Source organism: Sarcophilus harrisii, chromosome 2 (assembly GCF_902635505.1).
Source record: "Sarcophilus harrisii chromosome 2, mSarHar1.11, whole genome shotgun sequence".
In the NCBI taxonomy this organism is placed as follows: domain Eukaryota; kingdom Metazoa; phylum Chordata; class Mammalia; order Dasyuromorphia; family Dasyuridae; genus Sarcophilus; species Sarcophilus harrisii.
Genome location: NC_045427.1, coordinates 381,504,205 through 381,524,150, shown reverse-complemented (window position 1 = coordinate 381,524,150; position 19,946 = coordinate 381,504,205). Strand labels below are relative to the sequence as shown.

General features: G+C 35.6%; 1 protein-coding gene across 4 annotated transcripts in view; it reads right to left on the bottom strand.

The window, feature by feature from the left end:
• Window positions 1-19,946, bottom strand: part of ARHGEF37 (Rho guanine nucleotide exchange factor 37) — a 75,333-nt gene that overhangs the window by 20,691 nt on the left and 34,696 nt on the right. For all 4 annotated transcript variants that reach the window (XM_031953504.1, XM_023505584.2, XM_031953503.1 and 1 more), the window contains one exon: window positions 4,528-4,675. In XM_031953504.1, the coding sequence (XP_031809364.1) occupies window positions 4,528-4,675 (148 nt within the window). The remainder of the gene's footprint in view (window positions 1-4,527; window positions 4,676-19,946) is intronic.

Here is a 19,946-nt window from a genome sequence, read left to right as displayed (position 1 = left end):
ATAAAAAGATAAAACACATAAGATTACAAAGAAAACCATTTATTTTGAAATATAGCTTTCAGCCCCATTAGTGAGGATGTGGTAGAAGAAAATGGGTAGGTAGATCACAAACCCTGAACCTGGGTTACCCTCTCCCTGAGGGATGTGCTGGTAAAAAATGTTTAACAAGCTCTTCAGAAGAAAATGTACATACAATACACTTTCAAGGCTACTCTGCATTATTATATTCTCCATCACTTTATTAAGCCAACAATCAAGAAAACAAATTCAGTCCTGACTTATAGCGTTTGCCTATTTCTAAAGTACAAATGTTCACATTTAAAAATCAGCTCTTGAGAACAAGTTCAAGCTGACTTCAATATACCTGGTTATGGCATTACTACTGGCCTTATGTACTCATCCTTCTCTGTAAGACCATTAAAGAAGGTCAAACTGACTGGACCCTCAATGCTTCACAGCAATACTTTTATGCTTCATTATTTGATTCATTGCATTTCCCACACTGGCTGTTCTAAAATTTCTCTTCTTCATTAAGTTTCCTACCACCACCCCCTCTAATGGTTAGCAGATGATTTTACCTCCTACTTCACTGAGAAAATAGGGGACATCTGTTGTGTACTTCCTCTCTCCTTCCTTATCCTGAACCTCCAAATCCCACTGAATCACCCTCATTCTCTCCTTTGATTTAGTCACTGATAAGCAGGTGTTCCTTCTCCTTGCCAAGACCAGCAGCTCTTCCTGTGTTCTCCAATTCATAGTCACATTCCTACAGTCATTTCTTCTACTTCCTCTCCTCCTCAGCAATCTAGCTTCCTACCTAATCACTCTTATCTTTGGATCAAAATTATTCTCTTCTAGATTACCAACAATCTGTTAATTGTTCTGTCCAATAATTTTTTCTTATTCCTAGTTCTTCTTCACTAGTCCTTCCTCCATCATGACATCTCTTTTCTTCACCTACTGTTTTACTATTCCTTCAAAGCTTCCCCTGACAGATTAACATCCATGGCTCACTTCCAACCATGATGTTATAACATTTACAAAGTTCAAGAGACAGTTTCTGGGTAGTCATTTTATCAATAATGCTAGTATTTTATTTATAAAAGAGGTCAGTAGCACTTTTAAGTATCAAAAACCCTCATGGAACCCACTCAATACATTTTAATCCTGGAAAGGTGAGTATTTTTGAGGATGGTAATCAATTTTGATTGGTTGACAATTAATGAGAAAATGGTTTATTATGAGATGTGGGCTCAATCTAATAAAAGTCTTGAGGATATATGACTTGCATCACCCAAATCTTGGTCAAAGAAGTTTTTCAATTTCTATATTACCTGAAAAAAAGGAAGAATCCACATTTTTCCTAGATCTGAGTAGATATAAGAATAGCAATCCATCTATTGGGCTTAAATTTATAATTTCTTTTATTGTCTTTGATTATATCTTAATCTGGGTAAATCTTTACCGAAGAGCTACCACTACTGGTTGATTTCTGGATGAGAAAATAGAAAAGGGGAAAAACTTTGGTCCTAATTCAATAATTAGTTTTAAATACAAAAGAGAAATAATCATTTCCCTCAGTGTCCTACAAGGCTCAGTCCAGAGACTCTAATTTTCCTTTCAGTCGTTGTTGGTTTTTAATTACCATCTCAATGCAAATGACTACTAAATCTATCTACTCTACTTACCTAGTCCCAAGGCTATGGGAATATGAACAGTTAACTTAGTTACATTTAACTCTTCCAAATTAAGAGAACTACCAATAAAACTCCATAGTTATATATACTTTGGGGGAGCGAGGACTCATACATACTGGAGACATATAGCTTAATAGATAAAAATGTTTGATTCTGAATCTAAAATTAAAGATTTGAACACTCTGTGGGTCTCCTTTAACAGAAATATCAAAAGCAGCTAGATAGCCCTGTGGATAGATGACTGGGCCCATAATCAGGAAAACGAGTTCACATCCAACCTTAGTCACTTCAATTTAGTCTATGCCTGCCTCAGTTTCCTCAATGGAAAAATGGGGATTACAATAGCACTTACCTGCCAGAGTTGCAAAGATCAAATGATGGATCTGTCAAGTGCTTGCAACAATGCTTGGCACATTGTGGGCATTTATTCCCTCCCTGTCCTTCCCTCATTCCTTTTCCCAATGTCTAGCACAGTATCTGTAAATACTAGTAACTAAGTGTTTGTGAACTAAGTAAAACTGCTAGAAATTAGATAGCCTCCAAGAACCCTTTTGACATAATTTATTTCCCCCAAGAAAGAAACTCAAATTCTGGAGTATAACTTCCAGGCATCTCTGGAACAGGTCAAGGATATCAGCAGTAGATAGGATATCATCCAGTAGATGATAGGATATCATCAAGGATATCATTCAGTAGATCCAGGAGAAAAAGAAAGACTTTGAAATTTCAAGAGGATAAGGAGAGGGAGAGAGGAGAGAGGAGAGAGAAAGAGAGGGAAAAGATGAGCCTAAAAGGGTAAGAATCAACAGGACTAATGGTTTAGGACTTTCACTCCTAGGGATTCTTTTCATAAACCATTTTCAATTCCTTCCCAAGGCTGTTGTGGGGAAAGTGATTTCTCCACTTAAAAATTGTATAAATGCTTAACATTTTTGATTTGTAAAGGCTGCAGAACAGATAGACAATGAAGGTTAAAATGAATTATAGTTACAACAGCAGCTGATCTTCAATTAAAAGCCAAAATTCAGATGTGTTTTGGTTGCCTGTGCAAAAGGAAGGTAGCATCAGCTAACAGCCTGGAAACTTTTTGGGCATGATCATCTGTGTTAGAAAGATGCGCTCCAACTACTTTATGGAGATGGTTGTCTTTATTACAACCGACGGACAGTTGGGTAACCAGCAAATAATTCATTGCCTTTTTTGGTCTTACTTATCCTCTGCCCCAGAATGAATGCAGACTGTCAGGGAAGAACTATTCCTTAAGAAATAAGATGATAAAGTGAATAGGCCAACTTTAAGGAAACTTGGTTTAAATCCTGACTTTGACACTTACTAGATGAATGATCATAGGCATTTAACATCTTAGTGTTGTGCCCAATTCTAAGACCATAAAGTTAAATATAAGCTGGCAAATTCTATTAGAAAAGGGAATTTGTGTACTGGTAGTTTCCCATACCAATGATATCACAGGTTCAAATAAATCACACACACACACATATATATATATATATTATATATATATATATATATATATATATATATATATATATATACACAATTTAATATAGATAAATGCAAACGTCCTAATACAAGTCAGTTCTGCTACAACACTTGTTCTGAAAACAGTTTTTTCTAGAGTGAGTCATATATTAGTGAAAGACATGAGCATAAAATAAATCTTGTTATTTCATTCTCAAGGAACACCAAGAGAACACAGAACCACTATATAATAATTCACAAGCTGTAACCTTCCAAGACCCACTTTCACAAGAAAACTTTGGATCCTTTTCAAAATAAATTGCCCTATTATACATCTTCTAATGCAATAGGAGCTGGGGGAGGGGGAAAGACTGGTACAAACCCCTCCCCCTCCCCCCCACTTTCTGCTAAAGTCCAGAGTTGGGCCTGCCCAACTTTCAAGAGACTTTTCTAGTCCAAGGGCCAAGACACAAGCTGAGCAACACAGCCTGAGGCCATAAATGCCACTATATATTGTGGTATTTATATATTTTTAATCTATTTCACACATATAAAACTGGGTTGCTGTTTTAATAAGGTTCCTATCTTTTTTTTTTTTTTTTTAATGCATCACTGATGAAGTTTTTGATTGTTGGATCTTCAACATTATTTTATCACTAAGCCTTGTGGTTTTCTTTGTGAGAACTTGCACAGATAGCATGGTGATTTTTAGAAATTCATATGTTTCATTATTGCAACTTTTATAAACTTTTCACAGCTCTACCCACATATGCTTCTGACCATGTAGTAATCATTATGAACTCCCCAAAGACTGTGGCTAGCATTGTACAATCTCAGAACTAAAACAGTGTTTTGAGGTCATCTCTTCCTTTCCCTTCCTACTAACGCAGGAATCTCTTACAACAGGAAGTTGACCAACCTCTGCTTGAATATCTCTAGGAACATAACAACTCCTTCCATTGTCAAAATAACTCAAAATAACAAAGATAATTGTTACAGCCTCAAATCGATTCCAAATAACTTCTATCAGGATGCTTTCTCTGGGATCAAATAGAACAAATACAATCCTTTTTCTTTAGGATACACTTCAAATATTTGAATGTCTCCCCCCAGTCCCCAAATCTTATCCAAACTAAAAATCTCTAATTCCTTAATTTCAACTTGTTAATTTCCCTTTCAAATGTACTACTCAGAACCAGACAGTATCTTTCAGTTGTGATATGACCAGGGTGGAAGACATTTGGATAACTAGTTCTCTTGACAGAGGTCTTAATAGATAACACAAAATTTTTAAATTGACTTCTAGCTTCTTCCTGCTTCTTACCCAACCCTCCCTGGTGTTTCAACTCACACCAGTGCAGTGATGACATCTTGAATTGCCTTCTGTAGCTTGGGCACCTTCTTATACGACTCCACCAGAGCCAAGGCCTGATCATAGCTGGCACAGTAGACCTTATAAGCGCTCTCCATCTCCTCTTGAAATTCAAGGAATAGATTACCTAGTGGTCCAAAAACATGAATAATGATTTTCCACAAGGCAGATTTCTTTGTATAATTCATTGTACACAAATGATTAATAGTCCCTTTTATCACATAAAAATCCCATTTAGAATACTCCCAAAGATTATAGGTAAAAGGCCATATCTCTTCTCATAGAGACTTCTAAGAACCTACTTTACAAACCAAATTCAGGGCTTTCAGTCATCTAAAGATAGTGCTAACTCATAAGGAATTCCAGCCAGCTTCTATTCTAGCAGTATCCACTGTACCCAAAAGCACAAGGCAGCTGTTACTGCTATAGATTGCTAGTGAGCCCTGCCCAAATTATATAGATATTCCTCAGGATCCCCCACACTCTAGAATGTGACATCTATTCCATTCCTGGTTAGTTTCTGATTCACAGATTCTGAGTAATTTCCAAGATTTTTAATTTATCAACTTCATGGTCCCAATCCAACAGGCAATGTAATGAAGTAGAAAAGACAGTGAAGATGAAGTCAAAAGATCTAGTTAATGTATTAGACTGCCTGCCATCTCAGGGAGAGGGTGGGGGAAGGTGGGGAAAATTTGGAACAGAAGGTTTTGCAAGGGTCAATGTTGAAAAAATTATCCAAGCATATGTTTTGTAAATAAAAAGATATAATAATGAAAAAAAGTTCTAGTTGAGGGTGTAGTCCCAAATCACCTTAAGAAATTAGGATAGTTAGCCAAATTGTGTCAAATCAGTATAGCACAGTAGACAGAGAACCAAATTCAAGGTCTGGAGATCTGAACTTAATTCTCGTTGAAACACCTGTTCAGCATTCTAACTTATCTTAAATAGCATTACCTCTCTGAGCATCAGTCTTATCTGTAAAATGGAGATAATAATGCTTGTACCAAGTTCTCAAAGGGTAATGGTGACATTTTTTTTTTCTTTCTTTCTTCTTTTTTTTTTAATTATAGCCTTTTATTTACAAGTTATATGCATGGGTAATTTTACAGCATTGACAATTGCCAAACCTTTTGTTCCAACTTTTCCTCTCCTTACCCCCACTCTCTCCCCCAGATGGCAGGTTGACCAATACATGTTAAATATGTTAAAGTATAAATTAAATACAATATTAGTATTTTAATGGACTAAAAATATTCTGTATATCAAAAAACTCTGTATAAATGTGAGCTAGTACCTAATTCAAACACTCAACACTTTTGCCTGAACAATCACTTGTCTGTTGCTTAATTCTTTTTCAGTTGTGTCTGATTCTCCATGGTCCCACACTTAGGGTTTTCTTAGCAAAGATACTGGAGTTGTTTTCCATTTCCTTTTACAGTTCATTTTACAGATAAGGAAACTGAAGCAAACAAAGTTAAGTGACTTGCCCACAGTCACAGCTAATAAGTGTGCTATAAGTGTCTGCAGCTTTATTTGAACTCACAAAGATGAGTCTTCAGGCCTCCAGTCCTGACATTTTATCCACTACATCACCTAGTTGCCCCAAACTATCATAAGAACCTCCTAAAACATCATGCTATCTTCCCTCTCCAACTCATCCTCCAAACCAAAGTGATCTTTCCAGAACCATAGATCTGATCACATCAATTCCCTGCTTGAGAAACTCTAGTGGTTCCCTCTCAATTCCAGGATCAAATACAGATCTTCTCTGTTATTTAAAGTTTTTCCACAACCTATGTACAATCTATTTTTCCAAACTCATTATGGATGAAGTTGCACTCTTTTGTACAGCCAAACTACCTTTATCTCTGCTGTCCTAGCACACCTGAAATTCATTCTCTTCTCACTTCTGCTTCTCCAAATCCCTAGTTTCCTACAGATTTTACTTCAAGGCACCATGAGATTTTTCCTAATATGTCCAGTGATCAGTACCTATCCCATCTCAAAATTACTTTGTATTTCTTTTTAAATATATGTGTATACATGTCTACTCAACAGAATATAAGCTCCTTAAAGGTAGGGTCTGTCTAATTTTAATCTCGTATTAAACACAAGAGATGATACAATGTGAGGCAAACAGTAGGTGTTAAATAAATGGTTGTGGGAGGGGGGGAGGTTTGTTTAATGTTTGTTGACTGATTGATATGAAAGACCAGGAATCAGAAACCTGGGTTTTATTCTGGGCTAACACTTGCTAGCTGTGTGATCCTGGATCCAAGGGACAGCTAGTTGGCATAGTGGGATAGAATGCTGAGCCTGGAGTCAGGAAGATTTGAGTTAAAATAAAGCCTGAGATTTTTGTATTTGTGTGAACCCAGGCAAATCACTTAATCTCTGTTTGCCTCAGTTTTCTCATCTGTAAAATGGAGATAATAAAAGCACCCACCTCTCGGGTTTAAGAGGATCAAATACAATCACAGTAAAGTTCTTAGCACAACACCTGGCACATAATAAAGGCTACATCAGTATTAGTGATCAGTAAATTACAAAACCATAGAATCATAAAATGGGAAGAGATCTTACAAGACATCTGATCTATCCCACACCTGAAATACAAATGTGAATTCTTTTCATCTAATTTCAGTTACAACATCTCCTCAACAAGTGTTTGTGTTGCCTTTACTGATGTTCTTCAGGGGTGAAGGTGAAATCATGTCGTACAGGAACAAGTTAAATAACTGAGCATTTTTAGTCTGGAGATGAGAAGACTAGTATAAATATGATAGCCCTTTAAGCACTTGAAGACCGTTGTTAGGTAGAAGAAGAATTCAAGAACTGCTATGCTTGAAAGAGACCTGGGAATACATGGCCAAAGTTCCAAAGGCAGATTTTAGTTTAAAGGAAAATGTCTAAATCCTCTTTGCATTGAGATCTTCCATTAGATGCCAATACCCTCAAATTCCTTTTTTTCTATTCTGGTTCATCAACCTTTTCAATTGTTGTTATTTAAATTTTCACTCCAGCTAGCTGGTACTATAGACAAAGTGCTAGGCCTGGAAGAGCTGAATTCATATTTGACTTCAGACATTTATTAGCTGTGTTACCTTGGGCAAGTCACAGAATCTCTGTCTGCCTTAGTTTCTTCAGCTGTAATGTGAGGGTGATAATAGTACCTATTTCCCAGGGTTGTTAAGAGGATCAAATGAGATAATATTTGTAAAACATTTAACACAGTGCCTGGCACATAGTAGACATTTAATAAATGCTTATTCCTTTCTCCTTCCCTTCCATCTCAGCTGCCCATGGAGATGGTCAAATCCTTGGGGTTCCTCACCCACAATAGAGGAACTGCACAATATAGAATTCTAAAAAATTCCTCTATTTGATCATACTTCCTGACTTTCCATCTCTACCTTTCTCACCCTCCCTAAACCAATACTCTATCCCACCAACCTCTCAACATTCCATCCCTCCTTAATTTCAGACCATGAGCTACTCTGTTCCATCTTGACTTTCTTCTCTTCAAAATCTTGATTCATTAGGTTTCCAGTTTTTGCATCATCCTGTGCTCGTGCATCCCTTGCCCCACTGTCTTAAGAGTGCCAATCCTTTTCAAGATTCCAACCATGGATTTCTTCCATTATCATCCTACCCACTAGCTGTCTTTGCTAATACAAGAGCTATTGACTGTCACTGGAGGAAGAGACACAATCCTGCTGACTGGGTCAACTCTACTGTAAGCTCTCAACTAGGCTCTGACTAATTGCCTCTCTCCCCCACTATCTACAGTCTGGTCCAAATTTTTTCCTTTTAAGCCACCTGTAGTTATACCTTCTCCTTCCTCCTCAGCAGATGGCTTTGCTTCATGCTTCACTGAAAAAATGGAGGCCATCTGTCACAAAGCTCCCTTAAAGCCTCACTTCCATACTTCAAATCACTTCAACATCACCCAGTTTCTCTTCCTTTAATTCAGAGGATGAGTTGTGTTAATTTCCTCTTCTGATACTCTTAATCTCATCTTTTTTAAAAATCTCTTCCAGGAGTTTATCACTTCAATCATTCTCTCATTACTTCCTAATTTTCACACTCTCTTTACCCATTGGCTCATTACCTTCAGTGTAAAAACATGTCCAGACATCTCAATCCTTAAATTATTTTCACTTGATTCTGTTATCCTCAAAAACTACTGTTTTACATTTCTTTCTTGAATAGCCAAACTACTTAGAAAAACTCAGCTTCCACTTTCTCCTCTCCTACTCATTTCTCAGCCTCTTACAATCTGACTTCTGTCATCACTGAAACAGTTTTTTCATGATCAGTAATAATTTCTTTATTGCTAAATTTCTTAGTGCTCATCCTTCTTGACCTCTCCCAGAGCTACAGGATCTCAGAGTTTAAGGGGCCATCTAGATCAACTATTCCTGATCAAGTATGCTCTTTACAACATCCAGCCTTTATCAAAGTACTTCCTAAAATACGGTACCCAGAATTAATCATAAAACTCCTCATATATTACGACCAGGGCAGAGTAGAGTGGACCCAGCATTTTCTTCTCTGACATTAGTTGCTGTTATTATTGAGTTATTTCAGATATATGCCACTCTTTGTGACCCCATTTAGGGTGTTCTTGGCAAAGATACTGAAGTTGGCCATTGCCTTCTCTAGATCATTTTATAGATGAGGAAACTGAGACAAACAGGGTTAAGTGACTTGCCCATGATCACACAGCTAGCATCTGCAACCACGTTTGAACTCACAAAGATAAGTCTTTCCAATTCAAAGCCCAGTGTTTTTATCTACTTCACTGCCTAGCTTTCCTATTATGGTTCTCTTAATGAAGCCTAAGCTGTACTGTCCATAAAGAAAAAAAAAAAAAAAAAAAAAAAAAACTAATATTGTTGAAAAAGCATTCAGCAGTGAATTTTGTGGCCAGTAAACTTGGGCTACACACAATTTTATCCTTTTTGGCCCTTATGTCAAACCATTAGGTCTGACCTAGTTTGCAAGAAGACTGTGTTTTAATTGCACAATTCCATTACAAAGAAAGGAATGATTAAATGGTTAATAATAATTAGAGGATCCAGAAAAAATAAAAGTAATAGCTTATTTTTTTCTCAGGAAGCAATTTAGAGCTAACGAGGCATATTTAGTTTTGTTATGACATCAGAAAAATCACAAATAAGTCTTGGAGAGAATCCAGAGTGATAAAAGATATATTTAAAAGTAAACTGATAAAAGGTTAATTGAACTAAACTTCTTTGATACAATAAAGCATGCTTTCCAATATAGTGAAGTACTGTCACTAGCAAATAGCATAGTTATTAGGGACTCACACTTACGTGGCAATTCTCTATAAAAATACACAGAGGAATTCTAACTAAAATTATTCAGTGATCACACAATAGAAACTATAGCCTTTCATTACAGCTTTAAGACAAAGTTGAACTAAAGAGCCTGAAAAGCCTTACCATTTGACATTATTGAACAACACCTACCTCCGGAATCTCTGCCCTGGGTTATGACACAACTTGATTATGCTCCTCTTTATACTGAGGTGACTGATTCTTCTCCATCTCCTTTGTATGAGCAGGGGGAAGGAAAGGGAATATGCATTTATATAGCACCTACTATATACCAGGCATTGTGCTATGTGGAAGGTTTTTGTTGGTTTTTTTTTTTTTTTTTAATTGTTCAGTTGTTTACAATTATGTCTGATCCCCATTGGGGGTTTTCTTGGCAAAGATACTGAAGTGATGGTTTTCCATTTCCTGCTCCAATTCATTTTGAAGATGAGGAAACTGAGGTCAAAGAGTTAAGGGGCTTGTCCAAGGTCACACGTCTAGCTAGACTGAGGCCCTATTTCAACTCAATTTTCCCGAGTCCAGCCCTGGCTCTTTATCCAACTCATCACCTTATGCCCACAAGCAGAAGGCATTCTACATTTTACAGTGGAGAAAACTGAAACAAACAGAGGTTAAGTGCCTTATCCAGGATCACACAGTAAGTGTCTGAGCCTGGATTTGAATTCAGGTCTTCCTCATGCCAGGTGCAGCACTATATCAGCCCCTCTGCCTCCTCCAAGTATGGGCCCCCATGTGTATCCTGAAGCTTCTCCTCTTTCTTTCTCTACACTCTTTTTTCTTGGTGATCTCAGCAGTTTTCAATGAATTAAGTCTCATTTCTACCCATATAATTCCAAAGTCTGTAAATCTAGCTATTTTCTTCCTCTTGAGCTCTGGCCCTAATATTTATAATCACTTTCTGGACATTTCTATTCAATGTGCTCTGGACATCTCAAAGTCAAAAGATTCAAAATATAATTATCTTTGCCCCCTTTAATCATCATCATCCACTATCCATCTTCCCCTTCTATTTCTCACATTCTTCTCTCTAGGACAACTTTCTCTAGTCATCCAACTTTACATCTAGGAGTCATTATCAACTCTTCATTCTTACTCAATTCCTATATTCAATCAGTTGCCAAATCTTATTTTTACCTCCACAGGATTAATTGAATCCACCCTTCCTCTCTACTCATACCATAACCACCCTAGTCCAGGCTCTCACCTCCTTTTTCTTAGACCACTGCTTGCTCAAAAAACTGCAAAGGCTCCCCTTTTTTCTAAGATATTGTACAAGTTTTCTATCTGGTGTCTAAAACTGTTTATAGTCTGGATCTTCACTTTTTTTTCAGGCTGCGTATAAATGATTTGTCCTCATACTCAGGCCTATTTAATATTCCCCATAGAGCCATTCTAACTTCGGTCTCAATGCCTTTTACAGATTGCCCCCCTACCTGCAGTGTCCTCCTCCCTCACTTTCTTCTTTGATTCTTTTGTTTCCTTTTAAGCTTAAATACCACCTCCCTTTAAGAAGTCTTTTTTGATTCCCTCATTATTAGAGCCACCCCTTCCAGTGATTTTGTGTTTATTTTTTATATCCCTTGTATTTATTCATTGCTAACAGTTGTTCCATGAACATGTTGTTCATAATAGAATCTATGTTCCTTTGAAGGCAATGGCTTTCTCGTTTTTGTATTATACCTAATATCTAACAGTGCTTAGAATATAATAAAAATAAAAAAAAATTTAAATAACATACTTGTTTATTCACTCCTAATAATTAAAGTTGGTGTGGGCTGTACTGGGACATACCAGATCTCTTTTCATATAACATACTCAAGGAGAGATAAGATGACTACTTGGAAAGGAAAACATAGAAGAGATTCTCAATCCAGGATAGGTTGGTTTGTGCCATGTAGATCCCTTTCTGCTCCAAGATACTTAATTATATATCTCCTGAACTAATTTGTATATCAAAATATTTTGGTTGCCACAATCAAGTGCTTGTGACTCTGAATTCCTTGTTTTAAGTTTTACCAACCCTAAGCTATTTCTATATCTAGATGGATTTTGTGTGTGTGTATGTATACATTTATATACACGTTATATCTATATACATACATATATTCCATTGGCTACCGTAATATGTGTGTATATATATTGATATGCACATTTTATATATATATATATATATATATATATATATATATATATATATATGGGCGTGTATCAGAGATCTGGGAGTGAATAGCCCACCAGGCCTGGAATTAGGAACATCTGACTTGAAATCTAGCTTCAAAACCTTACTAGTTGTATATAACACTGGATAAGTCACTAAATCCTGTTTGCCCCAGTTTCCTCATTTACAAAATGACTTAGACAAGGAAATGACAAACACTCCAATATCTTTGCCAAGAAAAATCCTACTGGGGTCATGAAGGTTCAGACATAACTGAAATAAATGATCAACAACATGTCAAATATTTATCAAGTACCTACTAGTTAGAGTACCATGCTTAATGCTGGAGGAAAAGGCAAATTTAAATAAGACATAACCTCTGCCCTAAAAGAACTTAAAGACTTATTAGTATATAACCTGGTAATTACAGTAGAAAATCATAAATGGTCATAAGAGAACTTTGCTCTCACTGATTCAAGAGCTTCTAATATGCAAATAAATTTACTTTCTCAAGTTATAACTGGACATCTCACAAGCTCAGACCATCAACTTGGTCTAGCTAGATAAAGACCCCTAGCCATCCCCTTGACAAAGTCCAACAGCCTTCATCCTGATCTAATGAGGATCAGAAGTCAAAGCCATGGCTTTCTGCCTACTAAATCTTATCATAGCTCAGACAGCAAAAGCTGACATCTAGAAAGGCACACATATAAGAAAAGATCTAAGAATTCACTCAGGGGTACAGATTCTTTGTTTCCAGTAATTTCTTGTTGTTCAGTCATTTTTTCAGTTGCGTCTGTCTCTACATTTAGGGTTTTTGCCCCATTTCTTCCTCCAGCTCATTTAGGATTCTTTGTCAAAAATACGACCTAAGAAATTGGAGCCTATAATCTACTGAGAGAATGAAAACTTGTTCAAGCAAATAATTAATCTAGCTATTTGGAAAAATATAGAAAAAGTGAGTCCAGAACCAGCTATTTTAGTTTCCAGAGGATATGTATTCTCACTAACATAAGTGCCAAAATATTATGGTTTTTAAAGTTTAATTTAAAATAGTATGTGAAGATAACAGTATGTGCAATTTTAATAGCTACAAATTGGCCTATTCAAATAAGCTGTTGATATAAAAAAATGGTAAGAGAATAACTTTGACTCTGATCTTCCCCAGTTTTTCCAAATGTTTTATGAACATATAGGAATTGTCATTATAAAAAGGCTAAAAAGAGAAATCATCTTATTTAGCAACTAGTTAATCTTCATGTGAAACAGAGGATTATGGCAGTTTCTACATATTGCTTTAGACCATAAACTCATTTGTAAAACATTATAGTGGAGAAGCATCATTAACTCATAAAAATAAAAGCAACAGAGAAGAAAAGGAGACTGAAAAAATATTGATAGGAGGCCAAATTAAGACATAAAATTTAGTTTTTCCTAAGATGATCCACCTGAAAAGAGGATAAAGATATGGCAAATGGTACAGTTTCACGAGCATTTCAAGTGATCCATTCTCATCATCAAGGATAGTGCAAATATCTCGTTTAGATTAAAACACCATGGTATACAATGCACTATATGAGAAAATAAAATCCAAGCAAACAAAAAAAAGTGAAAATGCTATGTTGTGATCCACACAGTCCCTACAGACCTCTGGTGCAGATGACTCTCTCCATCACAGACCATTGGAACTGGCCTGAATCACCTCATTGTTGAAAAGAGTCATGTCCATCAGAATTGATCATAACATAATCTTGTTGCCATGTATAATGATCTCCTGGTTCTGCTCATTTCACTTAGCATCAGTTCATGTAAGTCTATCCAGGCCTCTCTGAAATCATCCTGCTGATAGTTTCTTATAGAACAATATTCCACAGCAGAATAGCTGCTTTTAAAAACTATAGAATTCTCATGATGATTATGTGTCTGAGTGTATATATTTATATAATATCAATGATGAAAATATAAGAAAATAGGTAAATTTTCACAAATGGTATCCTATAACAGATAAAATGTGTTTACTCATGCAATTTCTTATAATAGAGCCTTAAGGGGACTAAGTATATAAAGAGGAATAGAGAAAAAGAGTACATAACTGCCCATTATAGCTTAAGCTGATTTAAAAGCATCAAAAAATACTCTTAAAACTTAAAGACAAAGATTATAATATTTTTATCTTTGTGACATTGACACCTATCAGAGGGCCTTGCACAATGTACTTAAAAGTTTGTTTTATGATTATGATTGATAATGATTTATATGAGACAGAAGTATATGGAATTATGTGAGTTGGGGTGATAGGAAGGAAGCTTAAGCTTTGATATGAACATGTTCTAGGGTTAGCTGACACAGTGCCAGTACATTTAGCCCTGAGAGAACTGTGGGAATTTGGGTCTTAGTAATCTTCCCAGCAGTGAAACTAATTTTTGGGAATAGTGATGAGTAAAAATTAATCAGATTTGCTTTTATGTCAATTGTCAAAAAAAATTTATGAGATTCTTGTAATTTTTTTCACAGGAAAAGAGAGTATTCATAGTAAGTAGCAGAGATGCTCAATGAATATGAAAGAATAACTGAGTCCATAAAAACCATTACACTGAATTCCCAATCCCTATATTTATGCCCACCTGCATTTTTGATTTCCTTCCCAAGCTAATTGTACACTATTTCAGAGTCTGATTCTTTTTGTACAGCAAAATAACGTTTTGGTCATGTATACTTATTGTGTATCTAATTTATATTTTAATATATTTAACATCTACTGGTCATCCTGCCATCTAGGGGAGGGGGTGGGGGGGTAAGAGGTGAAAAATTGGAACAAGAGGTTTGGCAATTGTTAATGCTGTAAAGTTACCCATGCATATATCCTGTAAATAAAAGGCTATTAAATTAAAAAAAAAAAAAAAAAAGAATAACTGAGTCCATAACAGAATGAAAAGCAAAGAGAATGAAAGGTCTTGTTATATTTACCATTTGGCTATTTTTAAAGCATTTGCTTCAGCAGAGCAAAAAATTGCCTTGGAGATTTTCTTCCAATAAAGTACTGCCAACATATTAAGATCTCCATAAGTACAAAAATATTTATAGAACCTTTTTTTTTTATTATAGCAAAGAACTGAAAACTAAATAGGTATGCATCAAATAGGGAAAAACAAACAGTGTAAGAGATATTATTGTATTGTAAGAAATGACAAAAGTGATAGTTTCAGAGAAACCTGGAAAGAACTGAACAAAGTAAATAGAACCAGGAGAACAATTTATACAACAGCATTGTCTTTCAAAGTTGTCTTTATATTCATGTTATTATATAAATTGTTACTGAGTTTTTGCTCACTTCATTCTGTACCAGTTCCATTCCCTCCATTGATAAGTAAATGAAGGATATAAATAACCAGTTTTCTAAGGAAGAGAAATATGAGAAAATTTGAATAACTGATTCAGGTGGATTTTTTTTAGTTTTTAATTCTTTTTTTTTTTTTTAATGAGTGAAAATCTATTTTCTCTCCCAACTCTTTCTATGGAAAAAAGAAAAAGGAAAAAAAAAGAAAAACTAACCTTTGTACCAATCTGTCTAGTCGAACAAAATGAATTAATTCTCACATGAATTACTTTAAAAAAAATAAATCTCATTGTGCACCCAGAATTTATGAACATTTTATCAGAAAGTGAGTAGTATACTTTATCACTGTTCTTCTGGAATCGTGGTCTATCACTGCATTGATAAAAAGTTTAAGCCTTTTAAAGTTGTTTTCTTAATATTATTATTGTATATTATTTTTCTATAATTCTGCTCATTTAACTATCAATTCATAAAAGACTTCAGATCTCTGCAACCTTTCATACCATCACTTCTTGAGGCACAATAATATCCCACTACTTTCATATATTATAATTTGTTCATATATTCCTCAATTGATGGACTCTGTTAGTTTCTTGAACTATGCTACTACAAAAATTGTTATAAAAAATTTTTAATTTAAATGAGTCTTTTTCTTCTTTTTCCTATCTCTAAAGTATAAGCTTAGTAGAAGTTACAAAGGGCCAAAGAGTAGGCTCAGTTTAGTCACTTTCTGGGCATAATTCCAAATTGCTTTCAAAAATTGCTAGAGCAGTTCACAGCTCTACCATTAGAGCATCAATGTGCTTATTTTCCCACAGCTCCTACTCTTTGCCATTTTTCATTTTTTTACCTTTGCCAATGTAATAAATGTGAAGTAGATTCAAAGAGTTTCTTTAACTTGCATTTTTTTAATTGTTTTGTGACTTGGAATATTTTTAAATATAACTATTGACAGCCAACTCTTAGAAAATTGATTATTCATATCCATCCACTTATCAACTGGGGAATGGAACTGATGTAGAATGAAGTGAGCAAAAATATAACAATAATTTATATAATAATATGAACGTAAAGACAAAACTTCTAAAGATTTGAAAGAATTCTGATCTGTGTCACAATCACAATTCAGTAATGAATGATGAAACATACTACATCTCTCTTAAACAGGAGATGTACTTAAAATGCAGAATGAGACTTTTTTTTTTTTTTTAACATGGCCAATTTGTTTTTCTTGACCATAATAATCACTGGTTATAAGGGTTCTATTTTTCTTTTATTTTCTAATGGGATGGCAGTGGAAAAGAAGAAGGGATAGAAAAGAAATGCTTATTGATAGGAAAAAATAAGTTATTGTTGAAAAAAGAAATAATGACTATTTAATGAAAAAATAAATACACACTGAATTGAGGTATGACAAGAGGCAAATGTCAAACAACATCAAATATCAGGAAAGTACATTATATAGAGGATATAGTTGTTTGCTTGTTATCTCTCCCATTAGACCGAGTTCCTGCAGAGCAGGTATTGCTGTTTTTTGTTTTGTTTTTTTCATTTCTTGTATCCCCAGAGCTTGGCACAACTCCTAGCACTGGGTAGTTAATAAATGCTACTTGACAAAAACGAATAAACCAAGAAACAACTTTGAAATATTTTTAAAAAGATGACCAACTATATAAAGAATCCTAAAGAATTAACTAAAATAACCAGTGGAAATAATTAATTTCAGCAAAGTGGAAGAATATAAAATGAACCCATATGAATCATCAGCATTTCTATAGAATACCAACAAAGTCTAGCAGAAGAAATAGAAAGAAAAAAATCCACAAAATAACTGTAGACAAAATAAAATATTTGGGACTATCTGCCACAACAAACCCAGAAACTATATGGATACAATTACTAAATACTTTACACAAATAAAGTTGCTATGGGAGGGAAGTTGTATATTCAATAGAAGTGTTTACCTATACCATGGAAGATGTTCAACACAGAATCCAAATGAAAAAGGATTGCTTATAGATGCTGAGATTTCTAAATGCTCTTATTTATCAATTGTATTTTGCTGATTCTATCAAAACATAGAGTATTAAAGTTTCCTCAACAAGGTTCATGATGATGTGAAAGAGCCTAATAATCCACAGAAGAAAAAAACAAATGGATGAAGAACATCCAGTGTCCAGACTCAAAACACGTAATTGGCCAGGAAGCTTTCATTGATCATTAAGAAATACATCTGGAATAGGCATTATAGGTAGATAAAGAGATAGGTCCTGAAATCAATAGAAGAAAGTGAGTGAAAAATCACACAGTATTTTCTATGACATAGTACTCTGCCTGACAAACAAAATAAAATAAAATCATTTTTAACACATTGTTTTCGTAATGTTATATAACCATGTATTGAAGGAATGAACTAAAGGCAATCGAGAGATGATTGATAAAAGCAACCTTTTACATAGTATAAATGTCACCTAAAATTGAATAATTACAGTGCCTCTAAAACCCTCCCTACTAGAAATTTCCCTATCTCTGTTGTTGCCCAAGTTTGTAACAGTCATCCTTGACTCTGTTTTCATGCAATGCCCACATCCCATCAGTTGCCAATATCTGTTGATCCTAACCCTACAACAACTTTCACATCCATCTTTCTCCCCAGTCTGCACCATGTAACATCATGCATCACATTTTGTCTGTACTCTCTGCAAGTCTCCTAACTGGTCTTCCTGCCTTCAGTCTTCCCTCTCATCAATTCTTCTCTCATATATCCATTAAACTGGTAGCACTAACACATAGATCTGATCAAGGTACTCCTATTCAAAAATATCCAATAGCTCCCTACTGCCTCGAGAATAAAATATAAGTCCACATTCCAGCACTTGATTTTTTTTTTTTTTTAACCCATGATATATTTTTAAAAAATAAGAGAAAGACATTTGGTGCGGATCGGAATGGAGTATTATGGGAAGGGTGCCAACAAGAATCTTAAAAAATGAGAAGGCACAGATGGATTGTAAATCTGCATGGCTGAAAAATAAAAAAACCTTGCTTATATTGCTACTGTTATTATTATTGCTGCTATTAGTAACAAGTCAAGATAACAAGCATATTAAGTACCTACAATTCTCCCTTGTTATAAAGAGAGAGACAGAAGGCTCATGGAGACAGGAAAAAGGAAATGAAAAATCAGCACTGAATTAGAAAAATCAGATAATCTCAGTTCTGGGAGATAACTTCAGAAATCCAAATATACTAAAGAAGAAATTCACTTGACAACAGTTCTATCAAGAGTGTTTTGAGGTGGCCCATTCCATATTGTTAGGAAGTTACTCTTTAAATTGTAATATAAAGGGAGGCAGAGCTACAATGACAGAGAGTAGACAGGCCACTGACTCAGCCTCTTTCCAAATTAACCCTAGATCAAGCTCCTGGATGAATTTTGGAGTAATAATCCACAAACATTCAGAGACTAATAATTTTTCAGCTTAAGATATCTCGGAAGGACTTCAGGAAAGGTCTGTCTCAATTGAGTTGTTGTTTGTCTTTCCTTCTGAAAGAGGACCATGATGATATCCAAGTGAGTTGGTTTAAGTGAGGGAGGGCTATGCTAGGTCACTAGCCACACTTTCCCCTCCAAAGCCATCAGGGGCTATTGGCCAGATACACATCAGGAGGACTGGAGATGGCCCTGGATGCAGAGGGAAACTTTGGCCTTAGTAAGCTAAGGTTTTCAACAGATCAGGTTGTGACTGAGACTGCACCCATTCAGTGATTAAGGCTAGGGAGCAATTGAGGCAGAGAATTTCCTCTTTCACTTGGTCCAAAGAAATCTAGATAAACCTTCTGGGAGAGAAGACCCTCGTGGTTTCTGACCAATGCAGGAATGATTGCTATTTACACTCAATCTGAGTCAATCAGGACCCACACAATATCCATATGGGGCTGAGCTTGGGACGTATTGGTGGCCAATCAATGAGGATCAGAGTGGCTTTGGATTAAGATATAATGTCTAAGTGGTTTTGGTTTAAGAGTGAAATCTAGACAATAAATCCCAAGATATCTTGGGAGGGTCCAGAGAACCAAAAGGAAAAAAAAAAGTTTTTAAGAGCATGTATAGATAGGGGTGTGATACTCTATGGGGACAGAGGGAGGAAAGAAAAGGAGGGAAAGAAGAGGGAAGGAGAGAAGGGGGAAACAGGAGAAGGAAGGAAGGAAGGGAGAGAGGAAGGAAGAGAGGGAGGGGAGGCCCAGTGTGGGAAATCTGTCAAGAGACTCAGCCAAAATACAACAACATTGGCTACTCTGTACTGGTTCAGAAGATCAGTGCACCACCAGCCATCTATGAGATCTCCCAGTGCAATTACAAAAGGCAAATTGTGAGCCTCCAAACTCCAGCATAATGGCAGGACTTGGCCAGGCCCACCCAGCACAGTGAAAAAACCTGTAACACCACTGGCCCCAGCCCAATACAGTCAGTAAGAAGCCCCTGTCCCCTAAAATAATAAGCATGGGACAATCTAGGAACAGAGCTTAATTTTTT